At 41.9% G+C, this 24,378-nt stretch overlaps 1 protein-coding gene across 2 annotated transcripts in view; it reads right to left on the reverse strand.

Annotated features, from left to right (window-relative positions):
• DNAH9 (dynein axonemal heavy chain 9) overlaps positions 1–24,378 on the reverse strand; it is a 331,426-nt gene that overhangs the window by 54,386 nt on the left and 252,662 nt on the right. For both annotated transcript variants that reach the window (XM_077892621.1, XM_077892620.1), the window contains 5 exons: positions 21,175–21,315; positions 16,230–16,400; positions 13,707–13,829; positions 6,251–6,444; positions 4,316–4,464 (listed from right to left, as the gene is read on the reverse strand). In XM_077892621.1, coding sequence (XP_077748747.1) covers positions 4,316–4,464; positions 6,251–6,444; positions 13,707–13,829; positions 16,230–16,400; positions 21,175–21,315 — 778 coding nt within the window. The remainder of the gene's footprint in view (positions 1–4,315; positions 4,465–6,250; positions 6,445–13,706; positions 13,830–16,229; positions 16,401–21,174; positions 21,316–24,378) is intronic.

Here is a 24,378-nt window from a genome sequence, read left to right on the forward strand (position 1 = left end):
ATTATCTAAATATGAAGCACACTGAAATTTGATATGACTTTGAAACTCCATACTGAGAACATTCTTCTTTATGAGAACATTCTTCTTTGAGAGACTCCTGAAGATAAAGACATTGGATCCATGAAGAAGGAAATGTAACCCTAGCATATTTATTTGCCTTTTCGGTGACTATAAGTGTATATCAATTATGACACAAATGCTATTGGTTTTCAAATATAGTTAACTTGTAGACTAGGCATGAATAAAATTAATGACAACAGAATAGAATGAATATATATTTATCCTTGCCTATGGAAAAAGTAAAGCACAGGTGATGCAAGTTGGAAAACTGAAGTCTCAGCTTACAGAGGGTGATGTCAAGTGAAATGATCTAGAATTCACAAAATACAAAATGAAGTTTCACTAACACTGTTTAAGTTAACATAGCCAATAGAGAAAATAAACCTTTTTTAAAGATTTATTTACTTATTTATTTGTGAGAGAGAGAAAGCGCATGAGAGAGTTTGAGGGGAGGAGTAGAGGGAGAAGCAGGCTCCCCACTGAGCAGGGAGACCAACCTGGACTTGATCCCAGGATCATGACCTGAGCCAAAGACAGATGCTTAACTGACTAAGCCACCCAGGTGCTTCTGCAAGGTTAGTTTAACTTCCAAAAATCAATTAATGTAATATGTCAACAGAATAAAGGACAAGACGATATCATCTCAATGGATACAGAAAAAGCATTTGACAAAATCCAACACCTTTTCATGATAAAGAAAAAAAAATTCAACAAACTAGAAGGCAACCTGGTGAAGGCAACCTGATTAATCTGATGAAGGGTAGCTATAAAAAACCCACAGCCAACATCACATTTAACAGTGAAGACTGAATGATTTTCCTCAAATATCTAGAACAGGCCAAGGATGTCCAAGATTGCCATTTCTACTTAGTAATGTGCTGGAAATTTTAGCCAGGTCAATTAGGCAAGAAAAAGAAAGTAAAAGGCACCCATACCAGAAAGGAAGAAGTGAAACTATTCATAGATCACATAAACTTGTATCTGCAAAAAACCTAAGGGATTTATGAAAATTATTGGAATAAACAAGTTCAGCAAGGTTGCAGGATAGAAGATCAATATACAAAAATATACAAAAATCACTAGGAGTGACTATTCCAAAAATGAAATGAAGGAAAGAATCCCACTTACAACAGAATCAAAAAGAACAAACCTCTCAGGAATAAATTTAAAGAAATGCAAGGGGATTTAAGAGAACACTTACTGTGATGAGCACTAAGCACTGTATAGAAATGCTGAATTGCTGTATTGTACACTTGAAACTAACATAACCCTGTATGTTAATCATACTTCAATTGAGAAAAAAGAAATGCAATACTTGTACAACCCAAACTATAAAATATCAATAAAAGAAACTAAAGAGATTAATAAATGGGAAGACATTTTATGCTGATGGATCAAAAGACTTAATACTGTTAAGATAATACTTCCTAGATTGATTTACAAGGAATATTATCCAGCCATAAAAAGGAATGACAATGATATATGCTACAGCTTGACATCACCCTCTGTAAGCTGAGACTTCAGTTTTCCAACTTGCATCACCTGTGCTTTACTTTTTCCATAGGCAAGGAAACTAGGCACAGGCTGTGGAGTCCTTCCACTGCATAATGGATATATGCTACAGCTATAACATGGATGAACCTTGAAAATATGTTTTTTTAAGGATTTTATTTATTTGTTCGTGAGAGACACAGAGAGAGAGGCAGAGACACAGGCAGAGAGAGAAGCAGTATCCTTGCGGGGAGCCTGATGTGGGACTTGATCCCAGGACCCCAGGATCACGCCCTGAGCCGAAGGCAGATGCTCAACCACTGAGCCACCCAGGTGCCCCGAAACTTGAAAGTATTATGCTAAATGAAACATCAATGAAAGACCCTATAATATATGATTTTATTTATAGGAAGTGTCCAGAACAGGCAAATCTTTAGAGACAAAAAGTAAATTGGTGGTGGGTCAGGGAGGACACAGGATGGCATAGGAGATCTAGGTTTTTTGTTTTTGTTTTTTTCTGTTTTTTTTTTTTTTTTTTGGTGGTGCAGGGGTAGAGGGTGGGACTCAGAGACACACAAATCTGCTAAAATTAGTTTGTGGTGGTAGTCACATAGCCCTGTGAAAATATTAGCAAGCTTTGAATCATGTACTTGAAATGGGTAAATTATATTGAATATGAATTACATCTCAATAAAGCTGTTAAAAAATGTGGCAGAAAGTAGACAGTCTTAGTGGGCGGTAATGGGGGTTAAATTCTTATATTTTTATATCAGGGAATATAAATAGTTATCTAGAATTGAAAAATTTAAAACTAGTGATACAAAGGGCGCCTGGGTGGTATAGCTGGTTAAGCGTCCTATTTTTGGTTTCAGCTCATGACCGGAGGGTTGTAAGATGGAGCCCAGCATCAGGCTCCGTGCTAGGCATGAAGTTTGTTTGAGATTCTCTGCCCTCCCCCAACTGCTCATGCATGCTCTCTCTCTCTCTAGAGTAAATAAATCTTAAAAAAAAAAAAAAAAAACTAGTGATAATAAGATTAGTAGGAAATAGAGAAGCAACTACCAGGACTAAATTCAGAAATTGGCAAAAACAACCCTCCAAAACCCAAAGAACAAATGTCTGGAAAGGGGATAGGTTGGGAGGGTGCAGCTGGGCCAAGAACTGTTGTTTCTCATTTATAATTATTATCCATATTTTAAAAATATGCAAGTGTCACTTGAAATTACTAGGAGACTACAAAAATATACATAAAATTAGTAAAGAAGATAATTCTTTCCCCCCTATAGATCTTATCCCTTCTTTCTTTTCTTTTTCTTTTTCTTTTTTTTTTTTTTAAAGAGTGTGGAGCCCCGCATGGGGCTCAATCTCATGACCCTGAGGTCAGGACCTGAGCCAAAACCAAGAGCCGTGGGCTTAAATGACTGAGACACCCAGGTGCCCTAATCTTATCCATTCTTTAGGACTGACTCAGCTCATCTCAACTACCCCCCAAGCACTAGGCACAGGCTGTGGAGTCCTTCCACTGCATAATGGAGAGACTGCTCTTAGAGCTGTATTACCTGGGTTGGGCTCTAACCCATCAGGTCTTTTTTCTTTCTTTCTTTCTTTCTTTCTTTCTTTCTTTCTTTCTTTCTTTCTTTCTTTTAACCCATCAGGTCTTTATGTAACTTTGCAAAATGTCATTTTGCCAGTGTTATAAGTTTTGATTAGCCATTCATTCGCTCATTCCTCCATTTAATGTCTATATTTCTTGAGTACCCATCCCAGAGCTAGGAACTGGGGATACTCTGATAAAAAGATACCTGATTCCAAGGAAGCTCTCACTCTCTTAAGAAGACACAGTAGTCACTAGACAATTACAAAGTGATGGACATAAAGAAGGGCATTCTAGGAGCACATGGGAGAGGAGCCTAGAATCTTGGAGGTCAACAGGGCTTCCTGGATGTGGTGACACTGAAATCGGTATCTGAAGGATGAATAGAGGCTAGCCTGGTGAAGGGGATTCAGGAGGAGACATAGCAGGCTTGGGAGAATGGTTGCCATTTAGAAGGCAAAAGAGAGGATTAGGGGAATATAGGCAGAATAATAGACCCCCAAAGACGTCCATGTCTTACCCTTGGGACTTGTGAACATATGACTTTACAGGGCAAAGGGGACTCTGCAATGTGAGTAAATATAGGGCCTCAAGATGGGGACGTTATCCTGGATTATCTCAGTGTGCCCAATATAATCACAGGAGTCTTTCTAAGAAAAGAGGGAGGCAATAAGACCCATTTATGATTTCTTATCTCCAGAACGGTACAATACCAAATTTGTGTTCTTTCAAGCCTCCAGATTTGTGGTAAACCATAATAATGGAAAGAAGGCTGGAGAAATAGGGAGGGGCGGGAGGATGAAGGTCCCTGTGAGACACAGTAAGGAGTTTGGACTTTATTTTTAGGGCAGTAGGAGCCTTGAAAGGTCATACTTGTGTTTCAGAAAGATCGCTTCAGCCAAAGTAAGGGGGAGAGGGTGGGTGGGCAGGCAGGTGGCAGGACAAGGTCTCCTCATGAATGTGCGAGTGTGGACTCTTCCCTGTACCCCTCTGAATGGTCCTTTCTCTGATGATGATCCCTGGTGTTGGTTCAGCAATGACCCTGACTTCTCTATGTCAGTAAATACCAAGCCCTGCATGCTGAACTTTGACCCAAGAAAAGAGAGACCAATGGACACAAAGAGTGACCATTCATGGTGCAGTCTCAGCTCCCAGAGGAATTTTTCTCACCGTGATTTTCCACATCCTTCAGGGGGTCCACCCCTGGAGACAGGATAAAAAACATGGGTGTGGCTGGTCCTGATTCCTCAAACGAGGTCGCAAAGTCTGGTGCTCTTCCTGCCACATATTTGCTACCCAACTTCTCCTCAACAAAATCTCTGTGGGAAAAGTACATGCACATGTATCAATCACAAAACCACAAGGCTTGAGAAATGGGGGCCTACAGAGATGGAGGGATGCACTCAAGGTCATGGCCTTGGTAGGTAGTTACAGAGCTGGGGCCAACTTCCGTTCCTGGGTTGTTAGGTCCACACTTAGCACCTGTGTCACTAATGCTGGCCTGCTGTCCTAGGTCAGGGCTCGTTCTGAATCCCCATCCAACTATGCCACTCCTCTGTGAAGCCTGCGTGTCCTGTCACATGACCATCATCCACCAGAAGAATGCCAGGATCAATGCTTTCTGAAAGTGCGCAGGCAGCTAAATCCTCCATGCTCCATATCCCTGTGGTGTTCCTTCCCTACTCAGGATTTAAGGCCTCCTGCCCTCCTATGCTCTCGCACCCTCATATTCATCTTATCCCACTTACCAACGTTCCTTTCCAAACTCTTCCATCTTCCATGTTATGCCAACTTTGCAGCTGCAACCTCTTATTGATCACCTGGCCCAACTCTTGGCTCTAACTCTTCCCCAAGGACACAGTTCTCTCTGTTATCTCTTCAGCTGATTTTTGGTATTTTTTAAAAAATCATCCCTTTACTCAGGGTGCCTGGGTAGCTCCATTAAACATCTGATTCTTAATTTTGGCTCAAGTAATGTTCTCTTAAGATTTTCTCTCTTCCCCTCTCCCTCTGCCTCTTACCTCCTTTCCTGCATGCACTCTCTCTCAAAAAAATTAAAATAAATAAAATATAACCATCCCCTTACTTTCTTTCACTTCTTTCCTATCCAGTATAGACTCCATAGCCTATAACCTTAAAAAAATGAAAAACAACTTCTTAAGGGACAGCTGACATGCCATAAAACCTATTTTAAGTATACTTTTCAATAATTTTTGATAAATTTACTGAATTGCACAGCCTTCACCATAATCTGGTTTCAGAACACTTTCATCATGCCAATCAGATTACTCCTGCCTACTTCAAGAATTCCTGTTCCTACCATCCAGCCCCAGGCAGTGACTAATCTGCTCTGTCTCTACAGATTGTATGACCTATGACTTCCAGTTATTATCTCCCCAATATCTTCCTCTCCCCTTGCTTAACTCCTGCCCCCACATGCCAACTTGAACTGAGCTATGCTCTGGACCAACTTAACTCTAAATCTACACTTGGGCTGTTGATGTTGCTGTGGAGAACCATCCTATGGTGAAGACTGGTACCATTATAAACACAGGATCTTAACTAGGTGGGATCTGGTTGGCCTTCTCTCCCACTTGTCACAGATTCTATTTAAAACTCTGCATTTTCCTCCAGTCTCCAACCCTGCCACCTCCTCTTGCACATGGCACAAGATGACCATGCTTCCTCAGAGAAAATAGAAGTCATCACATAAAGTCCTCCTCAATTTTCTGTCATCCTTTTACCACCTCAGCTATAGCCACAGCTCTTTCTCTCTCCTTTCTTTGTGGTTGGAGAGATGTTATTCCTCCTATGGATGACCCTTCCATTCATTATCTGGGTACCATCATCTCCCACCACTTCAGGTGTGACCAGCATCCTTCTCAATGCTGATATCGATGAGCACTTTTCCCCCAAATCATCTACTTAGATACTAAGAAAATACATGACAAACACAGAGCAATAGGCCTTATGGGATTTGTGATGTTGGTACAAATGCTCCTGTTACTATGAACACATGATCTTTGAGCTCAGTTCTGCTAATCAGGCCATGCTGAGACTGCCCCACGCACACTCAGGGGCTCCCCACTATCCTGTGTCCCGTACCGAATGGCGTAGGTCATCCGGTCTGGTCGCATGGCTCTCATCATGCAGAGGCGCTGCAGGGCTGTCTTGTTCTTCCACTCCTGTGGAAACTTCTCCTTCTCAGGACATTCCGATTCCACAAACTTTTTCCAGCTCTTGGCAGATCCCTCAATGTCCCGATCCAGGTTATAGAACCCTTCCATTGATGAAAGTGCCTGAGAAATTTTAGAGAATCTTGTTTTGAAATGGAGTTTATCCAGAAAGCTATCATTTTCATTGCATTTGGTGGGGGGGTGTTCAAGGAACAAGATAACAGTATGGATAGGATTCTGTCTCCTTCATACTCTTGTCTGGAATCTTGGATCTTTCCCCCAGCTAAATTCAAGGAAGTAGAAGGGTATTGATTGTTACCTTCAGCAAATTGCACCACTAATGTGCAAGATTTAGCAAATAAAGTGTTTAGATTATTAGTAGCAGCAGAAATTGAGCAGCACCTGCCTGCAGGGCATTGAATGGAAGGAGGGACAAGAAGGGTTGCCATGAATTTTCTGGTCATGGAGCCCAGACATTTTAAATCTCTGACTCCTTCCTTTCATCTCAGTACTCATTCTGCTGGCAACTCCTGTCAAGATCTCTCTCGAGGTGTCCTTAGAATCATTGACTTTGTGTTAATGCCAATGCTAAAATTTACATGAGTTGCCTGTTTCCAGAAGAATAAAGCCCAAATGCATAACTTAGTAATCAGATGTCTTCATTTAGGAATTCCTTCCAAACCAGCCAATGAATCGGGTATCTTGCTTCCCTTCTACTCTGTCCAAGAGCATCTGTGGCCAATCTTAGAACTGTGCCAGACTCAATTCTAATTCAGCTCTGGGTTTGTGCTGCTTTCACCATCAAGAGGTCCTCATTCTTTCTTCCCCCAAATTCCACTCCTTCCTTTTCTTGTACTGGTCATTAGTATGTGTTAAGGCCCCAGAGGGTGTTAGAGTCCTGTTCATAACCAGCACCCTCTCTCAGGCTCATCCTCTTTAGCCTAGAATACAGAGCCTTCCCATCCTCCTTGTGGGCTACTTGGAACTATTTATAGAGTGGATCTCTTTAATAAAGGGTCTGACTCAATTTTTAGATGTTTGATTGCTGACAGCTTTAAAGTTTTATCCTTCTCTCTTCCTTTTCTGTTCCACATCTAGGCAAGCTGATAAATGAGTGTTGGCACTCCCTCCTCTGGTGCTGGAGGAAAGTTGTACCATGCAAGCCCTTGGGAATACTCACCCTGGCCCCAAACTTATACTACCAAAAAACTCCAAGGTGGTCTCCTTCCCTGGCTCTCTCAAGCGATTTTTAGACTGCTTGGGAGCTCCCTTGCTTTCTTGGAAAGACTCATTATGTGAGTAATAAACCTTTAATATTCTCTTGGTATGTGTGGCATCATCAATCTTGACATCAGAACTAAATTTTAATGGGGGTTCATCCCATTGCCTGTCTTCAGAATGCTCGCATAAATATTAGTCACTTGGACATGTACCTGCAATCTCTCCATTACTACTCAACTCTGCTTGAGTGTTTGGTCTCTTCAATGAGATGAAAAGCTAGACTATGTCCAAAGCACCTACCACAGTGGCATGAATTTTAAGTATCCTAATAGATTCTTGTTATTTGAATTCATCCATCCATCCATCCATCCATCCATCCATCCATTCATTCATTCAACATTTATTGAATGTCTACTACATGCCAGGTACTTGGCAATACAAATGAAAACCAAAAAAGACACATGCTTTCAAGGTGCTAGCAGTCCTAAGTTAAGGAGAAAGAGGAGATGAGGGAGGCCTTAGTGGGTATGTAGAATTCTGCTGGGCAGAGACAGAGGTAAAGAGAAGGGAAGGGCATTTTGTAGGGTGGGATCAACAAGAGTTGAAGTCTGGAAAGAGAAGAGTGTAGGACATGCCAGAGAGCAGTGTGACTGTAGGAGAGGAGTCCTCCGGGTAAACAGGGGCAGAGAGAATTGGTGAAGGACACATCCTTAACCTGGCTTGCCTAGGCTCGTTTCCCATGTGGATGAACCCATGTCTTGCCTTTACTTGCTCTTTCACAAGAAGTCCATGGCCCCCCAACTTCACTCTGGCCACTTTGCAAAGGATATGCATCACTCCTACTGAGAAGTGGGGAGGAGCCGGATGTAGGATGGAGGAGCGAGTGCCAAGAGTTGAAGGTTCTGGTTTCTGCACCCCCTCTTAGGAGCCTCTTGTGACTCAGAGACTGTTTTTAAACCTTTGTGGCCTTTGATTTTCTCATTTGGAAAATGAGGCCAAGCAATCCTTGTCTGCATAGCGCATATTCTAATGCAGATACAGTGCTTTGAAGACTATAAAGCCCTCCCTGGTGCTTTCTTGGGGTTCCTACAGTTATTCAATTGCAATTGCTGGTTTACAATCCTGCCTGTCACTTCCCACAAGACTGTGAGTTCCCTGCGGGCAAGAACTTTCTTAGGTGTCTTTGTATGCCTCAGGCTTTGCAGGCTGCCTGGCACTTAGAACGTGCTCAATTAATAAAGTTTGACATCTGCGTGGCCAGCAGGAGGGCTCTTGACAGGCTGAGAGAAGCTGCTGCTGCTGTAATTACTTCTCTCTGGGCTGAGGAACTGGCTCCCCATCTTCTTCCCAGCCTGTATCACCATTACCCCTTCTGCAGGCCCATTACCCCCTCTGGTGACACCACAAAACAGAGCAAATGACGCTCTGATGAGTGTTCCCAGCTGCCACAACTTGGGTCTGGGACACACTTTCTTAAAGCTCTGGGTTGAACACAATTGCAACATTTAATCTTCCAAATGAGGGAAAGGGATTTCTAGCCTTCTAATAAGCTAAGTGGAAATGACTAATTAACCTAATTACATTGGACTGCGTAGCAAAATACAACTGTGCGAAATTGGCATCCAGAGTGGTGGTGAGAGGTCCTTTTCAGAGGCTGACAGTGGCGTGCATCACAGATGAGATTTTTGTAATGAAGAAAGAGCATGCCTATTACCTTCAAGTTCAGCATTTGATGAGACTTTAAAAACAAAAATCCTTACAAAGGATAAGAATAAAAGCAATATTTTATCATAAAGATTTCACTTATTACCTGCTTGTTAATTCCTTTGGGGGAAACATGGCAATCAACCTTCCTCATCAGATATAATTAAAAGAAAACCCATTTTTTTTTTATCATGTCCTATTCAATCGTATTTGTTAATTTAGGCTAGAATCCAACCGAACACTTAAAATGAGCATTTATCAAAGGCTTCAGCGATGTGCTCTACACACTGTATTTTGTTTCAGCTGCTCACATCCAGTCCTGTGCTTGAGTTGGACGGGTCTGGACTTGGCCTCTCCACATAACACAACTCACAGAAAGAGAGAAAGCTTCATGCATTTGTAAAAGCCTTTGAATAGCCAGATGAGCCTCGCCCACAAAACCAATCAGAAAAAGCAAAGTAAAGCAAAGCAAAGCAAACAATATGTTTTGTGCAAAGAGAAATGGAACTCAGTGGCATAGTAGCTTTTGAGTGGAGTAACGTAAAATGAAAACAGTAGGGAGCGTCTTGGAATCATTTATCCTTTATGACTTTTGCTGCAGAGTGCTTTGTGGGGAAAAATAGAGAAAGGCAACTGGACTTGATCCAAACTCAATTCCTCAACATATTTCCTTCAGTGGACAAATTCCATCAGGCACAACGCAACCAAGGTGTACATATACCCCATGACTGCATAATTAATAAACATAACTCTTCTGGGGTGAGTTATGTTCCCCTAACTTCCCATACCTGTGGATGTAATCTTATATTTGGAGATAGGGTCTTTGCAGATGCAATCCACGTAACATGAGGTCACTAGAGTGGGCCCTAAGCCATCATGACTGGTGTTCTTATAAGGAGGGAAGATGCAAAGACACATAGAGGGATCACAAACCAAGGAATACCTTCCCACTGGAAGTGGGAAGAGGCAGTGGAGGATCCTCCCCTAAAGGCTCTGGAGGGAGAATGACCCTGCTGACACCTTAATTTCAGACTTCCAGACTCCAGAACTGTGAGAGTACCCAGCCTGTTGTTTCTGTCATGGCAGCTGTAGGAAACCAGTACAGTAGCCACAATCACTACTGCAATCCTCTACTGTCTCTTTGATGGAAACCTGTGAGGTGGGTATGATGACTGCTATTTTGCAGGTAAGGAAAAAAAAAGTTCAGAGGAATAAGATAATATGCCAGAGGCCACACACACTCAGACTTGAATGTGAACCCAGGAATGTCTGACTCCAGAGCCTGTGTTAACCAGTCCACCATTGCTCCAGTTCTGCAAAAGGGCTCCCTCAGAACTGATTTCCAGAACTGATTTTCTGTAAGGTCATTGGACTATGTATGAGTCACTCTTCTCAACTCTAGGTAGTCAATGAGCAAATGAACTATGGCTCATGTGACTGAAGAACTGCATTTTTTAAATTGCACTTAATTGTAATTATTTTAAAATTTAGATTTAGAAATTGGAACTTGCTTTAGCAACTGGAAAACTTTTAAGTATGTTTGGAGCGACTGAGGTATATGAATCAATGATTTTAAATCTAGGTTTTATGAAACCTAAATACATATCAAATAGGTTTTTTTTTTAAGATTTTATTTATTTATTTATTTTTTGTTTTTGACTGTGTCCCAGTAAAACTTTATTTATGAAAACAGGGAGGTGGGCCAGATTTGGCCCATGGCTTACAATTGGCTCTCTGATGTATGCGGATTTCTTTATATATATATATATTTCTTTTTTATAAATTTATTTTATTGGTGTTCAATTTGCAAACATATAGAATAACACGCAGTGCTCATCCCATCAAGTGCCCCCTCAGTGCCCGTTACCCAGTCATCCCCACCCCCCGCCCACCTCCCCTTCCACCACCCCTAGTTCGTTTCCCAGATTTAGGAGTCTCTCATGTTCTGTCTCCCTCTCTGACATTTCCCACTCATTTTTTCTCCCTTCCCCTTTATTCCCTTTCACTATTTTTTATATTCCCCAAATGAATGAGACCATATAAAGATTTTATTTTTAAGCAATCTCTACACCCAAGGTGGGGCTCAGACTCACAATCCTGAGATCAAGAGTCACGTGCTCTACTGACTGAGCCAGTCAGGCTCCCCTTGAGAATTTCTGATGAAAATTCAACATCTGAACTGAAATGAACTATTAGTATAAAAAATACACATAGGAATTCAAATACAAAAATATAAAATATATCATTAATAATTTTTATAATAATTAGATATGAAATGGTAATTTGGCTACCCTACGTTAAAGAAAATACATTATTAAAATTAATTTATTTCTTTTTACATTTTTCAATGTGGCTACCAGAAGATTTTAAATTACATATGTGACAGGCACTATATTTCTTTTGGACAGTGCTACTCTAGAGTATATCAATTCATTCAGATCCTATGTAGCTTAGGAGAGTTAATGGTTTTCTACACATCTCCACAAATCTCTGCCTTTGTTATAGTTTTTCTTAGGCATTTTGGAACTTTGTTATTTTGGTTGTTATTGTGAAAGGAGTTCTTCCTTATTTCTTTTCCGATATATTGTTCCTCTTCTTACTTGCCAGATAGGGTCCAGAATGACAAATGCAGTTAATAAATGAAAGTCAAATCACACCTTTATATTTTGGCCAGGGATCAGCAAACTACGGCTTGTAGACCCAAATTGGCCCACCACCTGTGTTTGTAAATCAAGTTTTATTGGAACTCAGCCATTTCCATTTGCTTCTGTATTGTGTGTGACTTTGCCAGAGCTAAATAGTTGTGACACAGTCCGGCCCTCAAAACATAAATATTTACTGTGGGACCCTGTACAGGAAAAGTTTGATGAATCCTGATTTAGATACAGCCCTAAAGTTGCTTAAAAGATTAGCATCAGGCTCTGAAAAAGGAATTAGAAAAATATTTTGGGCAATGGCAGCATGAATAGAATTAGTCTTGAATTTCCTAAGATGGTCCCTTTGAAGAGAAGAGCATGCGTATAAATATTAAGTTCTGAGCTTCTGTTATAAAGTAAATCAAATTGAGTGGCTCTTAGGGGAATTATGCTCTCTGAACAAGCCAGTCTGCAAAGGTTACATGCTGTAGGATTCCATGTACATAACATCCTTGGGAGGATAAAATTATACAGAGAACCGATTAGTGGTTGCCAGGCATTAGGTGTTCGGGGAGGCAGCAGGTTGTTCTGATTATAAAGGGCAATATAAGGGATCCCTATAGTGGTGGAATTTTTGGTATCTTGACCAGAGTGGTGGTTACATAAATCTTCACATGTGAAAAACTAAACACACGTACATGCACACGCACACATAAAAACTAGTGATATCAGAGTAAGATTAGTAGATTGTATCAAAGGAAATTTCCTGGATAAGATGCTGCCTCATACAAATGCAAGATTTTATCACTGAGGGTCACAGGGTACAAGGGATAATTCTATTATTTATTATAACTGCATGGGAATTTATATTCTCTCAAAATTTAAAAAAAATTGGTAAGAAAATATAAGGAGGAAACGAACCAATCCTGTTACTTTAGACTCCATCCTCTGTTCTATGAACCATGTATAAAATGCAACAAACATGGAAGATCACAAACAGGTTTCATTTTGTGTAGATGCCAGTGCTCCCAAGGCACCAGCACCTGCTGTGTGTACTCATGCAGGTGTGGACTGACAGCTGCCCACGCGGACAGCAGGCCGGGGCTCTGCAGTGGGTGGTCACTTAGTGCTTGGCATCGTGTCACATTCCGTCAATGCAGGCATGCTCCCTCCAGAAAGAAGCTTATACTTTGTGATCTTTTCCTAGAATAATGTTCATAGGATCCCAACTAAACTAAGCTATACAACATGGCAGGAAAATGGGCTTTGCGTTCAATGAGAACAGATAACACCTACCTTCCAGGTGAACATGAGGATAAAACACATTTCTAAGGTGCTCAATAAATGTGAGCTAGTATTAACCACTGAGGATCCCAGGCTGGAATGCTTCCCCCACTTTGAAGCTGAGTTAGGACTCACCTGGATGTGCCTGAAGAGAGCTCTGGCATCTACCTGCTTCCTGGAGCCCCTCGCAGCACCCCCATGCCAGCCCCAGGGCCTCATGGAGGAGTCCACATTCCAGCCCTTTTGGCAGGTGAAAGGCAGCTCCACTGAGGTAGGGAAGCTTGTAGGATCTTACCATCCCTCCACATCCTGGAGAGGCAGAGCCCTCAACCCACACACACCTGCTCCTCTGCAGAGCCTTCCCAGTGGGCCCGGGAGGGGTGAGCTCTGCTGTGGGGGACCAGGTAAAGGCAGGCACCTATGTTGTTCCATGCTTGAACCCCCGAAGGGAGACCCGCTGACTTCCTGGGGACAAGTGTCAGCGGGAAAAACTCCAAGAGCTGAGAACTTGGTTTCTTTCTGGGGACCCTTTCTACTGACCTTGATGCTACCCCAGGCCTGATGGGAGAGGAAGCCCACGGGACTGGTGACGCCTGTCTGTCCTGGAGATCGAAGTAGGAAATCCAGCTCCGAAGCATCGATTTCCTGGTTCACGAGGAGGATCTGCAATGTGGAGGAGCGGTACCCGGTTTCTTTAGGTGTGGTAGTCACAGGGTTCTGGGGATCTTGGGGTTAGCACTCAGGGTAATTATTGCTACTTCGATTCCTGGAGCTTGCCCATCAGTTTCGGTTGTTAAAAGGGGGTAGAGTGGAAGAAAGTGCATATCCGTGCAAATCACTTCTGGGTGCGTTTGTATTCGCTCCAAATATCAGGGTGACTTAAAATGCACACAGTCGGGGCACCTGGGTAGCTCAGTGGTTGAGCATCTGCCTTTGGCTCAGGTTGTGATCCTGGGCTCCCAGGATCGAGTCCACACTGGGCTACCTGTGAGGAGTCTGCTTCTCCCTCTGCCTCTCTCTGTGTCTCTCATGAATAAATAAATTAAATCTTTAAAAAAATGCACGCAGTGAATGACTAGGTACATTGGTTAGCAAGCATTTCATGTTAGTCCTAAATGCCATGGAGTATATCCCTGCAATCTAGTTGAGAAGATGACACATAGGAGAATGTCAAAGTCACATATGGATATACATAAAACAGAAATGCATAAGTGAATCAATAATGCCAAAGGGGTTCCAGAATGGAGTGGTTGGCAAGCTGGGGTGGGGAGATTCATTTGATTAAATTTTCTATGTGTGGTTTTGAATTGAGTGTCAGAGAAGCTAAAAGGTACGACTATCTAGGTAGGAAGGGAAAGTGCTCCAGGGAGGGGCCAAGGAATGGGCAGAGGCTTGGAGGGGAAAGTTAGTAAGGTGTGTGCAGGGGAGGGTAGAGTGTTCAGCTCGGCTGGAGCTAATGATTCACACTGAGAGGTTCTGGGGACATTGTCTTCCCCCTTTATTTTATTTATTTTTAAAAAGATTTTATTTATTTATTCATGACACACACACACACACACACACACACACACACACACAGAGGCAGAGGCACAGGCAGAGGGAGAAGCAGGCTCCACTCAGGGAGCCCAATGTGGGACTTGATCCCGGGACTCCAGGGTCACGCCCTGGGCCAAAGGCAGGCGCTAAACTGCTGAACCACCCAGGGATCCCTGTCTTCTCCCTTTAAATGGTGTTTTGTGCTATGAGGTTACAGTATGGGAATGCTCACTAAGAAATAACAATTTGGAAAATTTGAGGAAAAGTCTCTAAAGGGGAAAAAGCCTATAAATAGCAGTCGAGGTGGAAAAACCCTGGTAAAATGAGCATAAAATATTTATGTTCTTCTCTCCAATCTTATATGGAGAGAAGAGCAAAAGCTAGAGTTGGAAGCTCCTTGGAGGCCTGGGGGCAATGAGTGGTAGGAGGGAAGATAGTTCATGCTGGAACTCAAGTTCTCTCTTTTTTTTTTTAAGTAGGCTCTATGCCCAGCATGGAGACCAATGTGGAACTCGAACTCATGACCTTGAGATCAAAACCTGAGCTGAGATCAAGAATCGGATGCTTAACTGACTGAGCCATCCAGGTGCCCCCCACCAAAATTAAGCAATCTCTGTGTCCAATTTGGGCTTGAACCCACAACCCCAAGATCAAGAGTTGCATGCTCTACTGACTCAGGTACCCCACATTCTTTCTATGATGCACACTCCTTTGGGCTGGAGAGGGAATACAGTGGTAAGGGGGGAACAAGCCACATTAACAGTCCCCCATGAATTCAGACTTTGGAACACACATAGGGAGTCAGCTCAGAAGTAATCACAGTCCATGTGGTGTTTACAATTGGAAGAGGCCTTAGAGATAATCTAGTGTATGCTCATAATTAAATCATGGAAAAAATTCCCAATCCTAAATGATTAGAGGGATAAGTGCAAGAAAATAAGTTTTCGTGGCTTTTTGTTGTTGAGAATAGTGGAAGGTAAGGTTTTTAAAAAGTAATACTGGAAGCCCCTGCTGTACCTAGACCCTTGAGAATTAGAGTCCTTAAGGACCTTTTTCAAGGCCAAGGCTGCCATAGCTATGGAAAGACATTTGCAATTTCTTATTCCATGGGAAGTTTGGGACACTAAACTCGCATCTCTAAAGGTAAATAAATAATGAGGGATGCTGTAAATTTCTTATAGCATCTCAAAAAAATTTAGTTATTGGTATGACCATCGAGTTCCATCATTAGTGCCAGTTTGGGTTGATGGGTAGTGGCTGCCGGAGAGCTATGCTAAGGCGGATCTTAGGTCATCCAAGGTAAACAAGAAGTACAAGAGTTGATGAGTCATGGCTGTCATGAGTGCGACAATGGCGAGGCAGCATGCATGCGCCATAGTGGACCTTCTTGTCCGATGCTCTGCTTAGAACCAAATAGTCTTCATATTCTCTGGGAAGCAATATGAAAAGAAGAAACTTTCTTTACACCTGCTGTTTGGATACTGGAAAATGACCTCTTTTCTAGAAACGTCTTCAATCCACTTTTACCTGAAAGGTAAGCTGGGCAAGATAGGTCAGCTTATCGCACTCGAAGAGCCCACGGGTGGTGTACTGGTACACAGAGAAGGTGATGCTGTCTATCAGATTAGTCACGCGCTTCTTGAGGCTCTCATCTGGAGCAGCCTTCTCCACAGCCTTCTGGAAGACGATGCTGAATGCCTGGGGGCAGGAGGTTGGACACTGGTAATTAACACAGCTCTCTTGATATACAACTAGTAGACTTACCTGTGAAGAATATTGCAATCTGCCAGCCACAGACATGTTTTCCCAGCATATCCTGCCAAGAAGGGACTGTGGCAATAAGACAACATGTTATTAGCTCTCTTAGTTTGCTTATATGAATTATTATGTTGCAGGGAAGTGGGCAAAGCTATGGGGCATATTGACAAAGAGCCTACAGTTTTGACCAGTGAAAAGGAACTATCCAGTGGCCAAAATCATTAAATTAGATCCAGTATGTTTTGTTGGATAACAACCCTCAAAAAGCATAAACACAGCCAACAATAACCAGTTGGGATTAATGATCCTATCCAGTAAATTCCAGAATTCTTGATGGTAGAACCAAAATGTGTTGGACAAATTTGTTGTCCTAAAGAGACCCTTGTAAACATTGTAGGCACTCAGAATATTTTTAAATTAATTATTTTTCCTTTTAGGAATGATCAGAATCTTGCGTTTATTTTTTTAATCTTGCGTTAATTTTTTTCCTATTAACTGTGCAGTCATTTGAGAAGTCTGCTAACACATTTCTTATTTCTTGATAGACCCTTCCTGCAATCAGGGAGCAGGAAGCATAACCTGCTTTGGCTACATTTTCTTTTTTTTTTTAACATAAAAAATATATTTTATTTATTTATTTAAGAGAGATAAGCAGGTTCCCCACTGAGCAGGGGAGGTGAAGCTTAATCTCAGAACCCTGAGATCATGACCTGAGCCGAAGGCAGACACCTAACTAACTGAGCCACCTAGGCGCCCCTTGGCCACATCTTCTAAATACTAAAGCTTTTGTATGAAATACAAATTTATATGAATCAATTTTTCATTATTTCAATCTTATATGGCATTTATAAAAATAAATACCAGGAATGCTGCATTTTGAATGTGATATGTATACAATGAATCATTAAAGACAATCAAAATCAAGATATAATTGGGCCTTTTCAATTCATGGCTGTGCAGATTTCCAGTCTTTTCTCTACTTTCCTTTGGTAGCTTCAAAAAGAAAAAATAAAAAGTCTTAGGTCTTTCTAACACCAGGTATTTGAACCTCAGTGGAAATCATATGAACTTTGTTGTCTCGATATTTCCTCATTTGCAAAATGGGGGGAAAATATGAATTCTATTTCATAGTTCCATGCTATTTCTCATAAGTGAAACCTTTGCAGGCTTCCTTCTTCATTCAGTTTTTTTTAAAGATTTATTTATTTATTCATTCAGAGAGAGCGAAGAGAGAGGCAGAGACACAGGCAGAGGGAGAAGCAGGCTCCCTGCAGGGAGCCCGATGTGGGACTCCATCCTGGGTCTCCAGGATCACACCCCAGGCTGCAGGCGGTGCTAAACCGCTGCGCCACCGGGGCTGCCCTCTTCATTCAGTTTTGATGATCAGAGCAACATCTTTGGACCACCCTCATCCCAATCCACTGGGATGTTTACCCGTACCTGGTAGGATGGGGGGATTGGAAGAACAGCTAGGTAGAGGCGGATCATGTCCCACAGCTCCATGCAGAGCAATTTGGGAAACTTTCATCTGCAGAGCAGGTCTGTAAAGACCACATGGGTAGCTTTCCTCTGGTGGTTAGAGTGGCTTTTTTCCCCCTAAAACTATCTTTATCCAAATGACAGCAATCAGTAAATAATTTCTAGTTACTAAGTTTAAACAAAGTGATTCACAAGTCAGGAAAAGATCTAAAGAAAATTTAAGGACCTAGGTACACTTAGCATTTTTTTTACACTCAGCTAACTTTGGCTTTCTTTTCCTTTCCATTCTCAAAGGGCCCTTGTCCTGCTCTTACTTCCAGCATCTGAAGAGCCTGGTGCTGTGCTGACCTCTGCTTCTACAACCCACTCCTGGGGTCTTCTGCTGTGCGCACAGTCTTATGCTGCCTCCAGCTACCCTTGATGCCTTTCTCCATCGCGCCTTGTGCCTTAGGTATGTTTCCTTTTTTTTTTTTTTTTAAGATTTTATTTATTTATTTATTCATGAAAGACAGAGAGAGAGAGAGAGAGAGGCAGAGACACAGGCAGAGGGAGAAGCAGGCTCCACGCAGGGAGCCTGACGTGGGACTCGATCCTGGGTCTCCAGGATCACACCCTGGGCTGAAGGCAGCACTAAACTGCTGAGCCACCCGGGCTGCCTGATATGTTTCATCTTGTCCTTTTTTTTTTTTTTTTTTTTTATTTTTCATCTTGTCCTTTATCAGATTGTGGGCACCCTGGGGATGGAAGTCAGGCCTCAGCACCTTTCTTCTCTTCCCCAGAATCTAGCCCAGCTCTTCACCTGTGATGGGCACTGGAGAGATTTGTCAATGAATGCGTCCTACCTAGTGCCCTGGAGAGCTTAGGCAAATCATGAGAGATGCTCCAGACCAGGGATCTCAAACTCAAACTCCTCCAGGGGCCAGATGTGTAAGACCCAACAAGGAAGGGGTAGGGAACGTGGCAACATGGAGGTACACCACCATCTGGGAGCAGTCATCCCTCAGCTCCAGCAAATCCATGCCATGTGGAATGTGAGCTCAGGGCTGCCAGATCTTACAGACTATCAATGGAAGGCCAGATATCTGGTTTTATATGAAATCTCCTGACTTCAAGGAAGGTATATGAAAGCCCTCTGAAAATAGGCCAGGGGGCCTTCAGTTTGAGATCAGAGCTCTGTGCTCTTTGCTTCTATGTGATTCTTCCTTTCTCTGTCTCTCTGAGACATGTCATTCCTCCAGCTGTGTCCTTCCCACATAAGGCACAGGATGGAGGGAGCTGGGTCTTCCACCAGTCTGCAGGGAACACCAGAGAGGTGTGATCTTTCTTAGGACATCCTGAGCCCCTGGAAAGTGAAGTCTCATTAACCCTATTTTGGCTGAGGTTTGAAGAAGAATTATAATCACATGGGTTCCATCTTAACCATGTTATTCCAAACTTGTTCAAGACTGGCTCTTGAAGAGTTTTTGCTTGAGTAAAAGCAAAGAGACACATTGGAACATATTTGCACTCAAGACAATTTAGAAGACTGGGATGTGCAGCTCCTGCCGCATTGGGCCATCTGTGGTTTCCCTACTATGAGAACGCCTCTCCTTTCTCTGCCTAGAACAGCAGCTGTAAAATCCAACCTCGGACAAAAGCAAAGACCATGGAGACTCCTGTGGTTGGCTTTTCTTCAAATCACGCAAGGCTTCGAAGTGCACTCTTGTTTTGGCGCCTCTGAAGAGTGGCTCAGCGGTTTAGCGCTGCCTTCAGCCCAGGGTGTGATCCTGGAGACCTGGGATCGAGTCACAGGTCAGATTCCCTGCATGGAGCCTGCTTCTCCCTCTGCCTGTGTCTCTGCCTCTCTTGCTCTGTGTGTCTCTCATGAATAAGTAAATAAAATCTTAAAAAAAAATAGATCTGTTCTCAGTGATCAAGCTGGTTGGCAATTCTTAGTAACAGTATGGGGGCCCAAAATGCAACCCCCGCCAAATAGCACTTCCAGTGATGAAACCAGCCTCTACTGGGATGCTTTTGCTGCAAAATTTACGTTTCAAAACACATATTTGCATGGGTTTCATTTTATTTCTTTTCAACTACTCTCAGTACTAGGGAGCGATCTTGCAGTTATTAGGCTTATCATGCTAACTTTCATATTGTTTAAAAATGTTTCATAATTCTTTCATCTGTTGAGAGAGGGAGAAAGAGAATCTTAAGCAGTTTCCACGCCCAGCTTGGAGCCCAATGCTGGGCTCGATCTCACGACCCTGAGATCGTGACCTGAGCCAAAATCAAGGTCAGACACTTAACTCACTAAGCCACCCAGGCACCTCCCAAACCATAAGATATTATAAACACTTTTTATGTAATCTGCGGAGACTCAGTTGAGGGAAGAGGACCCAGAAATGGTAAAATGGCATCTGCAATTGAATGGGCCCCAGGTCCTAGAGACCTTCTGATTTCTCACCTGCTCACCCCCATCTCCACACCTTGGCAAACCCCACATGGCAGTTTACCTTCACAGAATGAAGTGTGTGCTCTGAGTATGTGTGTGTGTGTGTGTGTGTGTGTGTGTGTGTCCATCCTCTGTTAAGTCAAAGAGGTTGTTTAGAAATGCTCCCCTACCCCTAATGCCTCTTAGGGGCATTAGGTAAACTGTGGTCTTTTTGGGAACACCCTAGGGGAGAAAGATATACTTTTGACAATTCACTTAAAATTTACAGGGCTTTATTTTTTCATGAGTAAGTTAAGTTTAGTCAGCATTTACAATTTGCTAACGTCTTTGGTTCAGAAATATTTCAGCAAGCATAAAGCAGTAGCTTTGAGGATATTAGGGTAATAAGAAAAGTCATTTAAGGTTGGACTGCTATTATTGCCTGCCATGGTCTTTATCCGGTATGAATGACATGCACATTTGATCATCCCTCTATCATATGTTAAGGTCTTTGGCAGCAGGGGTCACTTCTGATATTTCTTGGTCCCCTTCCTTGCATTCAGTAAGCTCACACCCACCATGTCATCTGTGCTGAGTGTGTGAGGCTGTGGCATCTCCCGTTCTAGCCAAAGTGACCCATGAGTCCTGAACGACCCAATTAAAGAGATGAGGACTGTAATGTGGGTCTGAAGGCACTGTAGCTACTCTCCTGGATTTGATCTGAAAGACCTGCCACAGCTAATGAAGCACACAGATAAGCTTTCACAGAGAGTTGTTGGCTCTATTACTATGATTATGCAAAGAACTGCAGGTGTAAGTCACCTTGAGAGAAAACTGGTACATGGGGTGGATCTTGCTGAGGTCATTCATGATGAAGTAGAGCAGAGAGGCACGGGCAGCTGCTGGCCGGTAGTGCTCTCGGGCCTCATTGATTTTCACTTCTGTTACCTTCGCCTCCTGGACCTGTAGGGAAGGAAATAGTGGTCCATTGTTCTAACCAATCCATTGGCCTGGCCTCTCTGTGTCAATACGCAGGTGTCTGTGTGGAGGGCAGGGTGGGTCTGGGTAGCGGTAGCCGCTAGAAAGTTAGGAAGCTGGATGTTATTTTTTAATCTAATTTTTTTTCAGAGAGAGAGAGAAAGAGATAGATGATAGATAGATAGATAGATAGATAGATAGATAGATAGATAGATGATAGATAGATAGCAAGCTTGTGCATGTGTGTGGAGCTGGTGGGGAGGGGCAGAGGGAGAGGGAGAATCTCAAGCAGGCTCCACATCCAGCGAGGAGCCCAAATCTCACGACCCTAAGATCATGACTTAAGCCCAAATCAAGAGTTGGGCACTTAACCGAGAGAGGCACCCAGGTGCCCCATGCTGTGGTATTTTCTTAATAGCACTTGAGTGAGAAAGGAGGTGACATATTCCATCTTTGATGAGGGTGAGAGTGCCAGCTCTTCCAGTTGGGAAGTGTGGGCCATGTAAACCTCTGAGCTCCATTTCAAATGAGAAAGATTTCATGGAAAAAATATGTAAATTGAAAATAAATAAACATATACATGTGTATGTAGGTGTGTGTGTGCGTACATATATATCAATCCGTTAGAAATAAAACAGAATTCCAGGCATGAAAATCCAGTGAAAACAGCATAATGGAATGTTCTATTTTAATTTTTATGAAAGAATTAATATGTAAATTCACAAAGAGGATCTCTTTCATTTTTTGAAAAAAATTTAATTCCAGTGTAGTAACATTCAGGGGCATATTAGTTTCAGTTGCACAGTATAGTGATTCCACAACTCTATATATCACCCAGGGCTCATCATGAAAAGTGTACTCTTAATCTTCATCACCCATTTCACTCATCCCCCTCCCCTACCTACACTCTGCTGACTATAAGTTTATTCTCTAAAGTTTAGAGTCTATTTTTTGGTTTGTTTCTTTCTTTCTTTGCTCATTTGCTTTGTTTCTTAAATTTCACGTATGAGTGAGATCATATGGCATTTGTCTTTCTCTGATGGGTTCACTTAGCATTAAAGTCTCTAGATCCATCCATGTTGCAAAAGGATCCTTTTCAATGGAATAGTTTGTTTTCAGAAAGTTTCTTATTACAGGGAAAAATGAGAAAAGAGACCTTAGTGTCAGAGAGGGATTCTGAAAGAACATGCCACTAAATACAAACCTTAATATGACCTGCCTTATACTTCAGAAGAATGAAACTAATTATTATTTGTGAGAATCTCAGAGGAAGAAAACCCAATGATTCCTTTTGAAGATGAGCTTATGATAAACAATTACAAATCTCAGAAGGAAGTGTTACCAAGGGGGACAATCAGAAACCTGAACCCCAGAAGGATTAGCATCCCAAGAGCTGAAGATCACTGAACAATCTATAACTCACTCTTAACTATTTCTGTTTAAAAGCAGTAGAGATGAAAGAAAGCATAAAATCAGGCCATTATAAACAGGAAGAGGTATTACTTGAAGAAAACACACACAACTAACTAGGACTTCTAAAAATAAGAATTCAGTTATTTAAGTGAAAAAACCAGTGCACGGGTTAAATAATGGACTAGTGTTAGAGAATATGCAAGCTAGAAGACAGATCTGAGAAAATTGGAATAAAAGCAGCTCAGAAAGAAAAAAAAAAAAAAGCAGCTCAGAGGAAAAAAAAAAGCAGCTCAGAGAGAGAAAAAAAGATGAAAAACATATAAGAGGTTGTGAGAGATGGCAAACAGAATGAGAAGATTCAAAATACATCTAACAGAGATAAGTAGAGAATAGAGAAAGGCAACAGTTGGAACTCTAATTTTTTTTAATTAAAAAAAATTTTTATTGAGTTCAATTTGCCAACATTTAGCATAAGCACCCAGTGCTCATCCCACTAAGTGCCCCCCTCAGTGCCCGCCACCCAGTCACCCCCACCCCCCGCCCTCCTCCCCTTCCACCACCCCTAGTTCGTTTTCCAGAGTTAGGAGTCTTCCATATTCTGTCTCCTTCTCTGATATTTCCTACCCATTTCTTCTCCCTTCCCCTCTATTCCCTTTCACTATTATTTATATTCCCCAAATGACTGAGACCATATAATGTTTGTCCTTCTCCGATTGACTTACTTCACTCAGCATAATACCCCCCAGTTCATCCACGTTGAAGCAAATGGTGGGTATTTGTCGTTTCTAACGGCTGAGGAATATTCCATTGTATACATAAACCACATCTTCTTTATCCATTCATCTTTCGATGGACACCGAGGCTCCTTCCACAGTTTGGCTATTGTGGACATTGCTGCTAGAAACATCGGGGTGCAGGTGTCCCGGCGTTTCATTGCATCTGTATCTTTGGGGTAAATCCCCAAAAGTGCAATTGCTGGGTCGTAGGGCAGATCTATTTTTAACTCTTTGAGGAACCTCCACACTGTTTTCCAGAGTGGCTGCACCAGTTCACATTCCCACCAACAGTGCAGGAGGGTTCCCTTTTCTCCGCATCCTCTCCAACATTTGTGGTTTCCTGCCTTGTTAATTTTCCCCATTCTCACTGGTGTAAGGCCTGGTTAGTACTTGGATGGGAACTCTAATATTTGAGAATTTCCCAAAATTGATGAAAGACCAGAGCTCTTCAAAGAAGCAATCAGCATCAAAGAGAATTTACTATCAACAGGCCCTTGAAGAAATAATTATTTGCTTCAATTAGAAGATTGAATCCAAAAGGAAGAAATAAGATCTGAAAATTTCTTAAATATATGGTTAATCTAAATAACAAAGGCCATAAACAATGGCCACCTTGGGAATAGTAGGTGGAACTTAAATATTATAAAACAGTAACAGAAGATGGAAAAGGATGATCAAAGTAAGTCTAAAGTCCTTATATTTGTTTTGGAAGAGGTGAGATATATCACTTTATAGACTTTGTTAACCAATGTATATATCATTACATCTTATATAAAATGAAATATAGTTTATACGTTTATATATGTAATATTTTTATATTTATATATAAATGAATATATTCATGTATAAATGAAACAAG

This window comes from Canis aureus, chromosome 3, assembly GCF_053574225.1.
Source record: "Canis aureus isolate CA01 chromosome 3, VMU_Caureus_v.1.0, whole genome shotgun sequence".
NCBI lineage: Eukaryota > Metazoa > Chordata > Mammalia > Carnivora > Canidae > Canis > Canis aureus.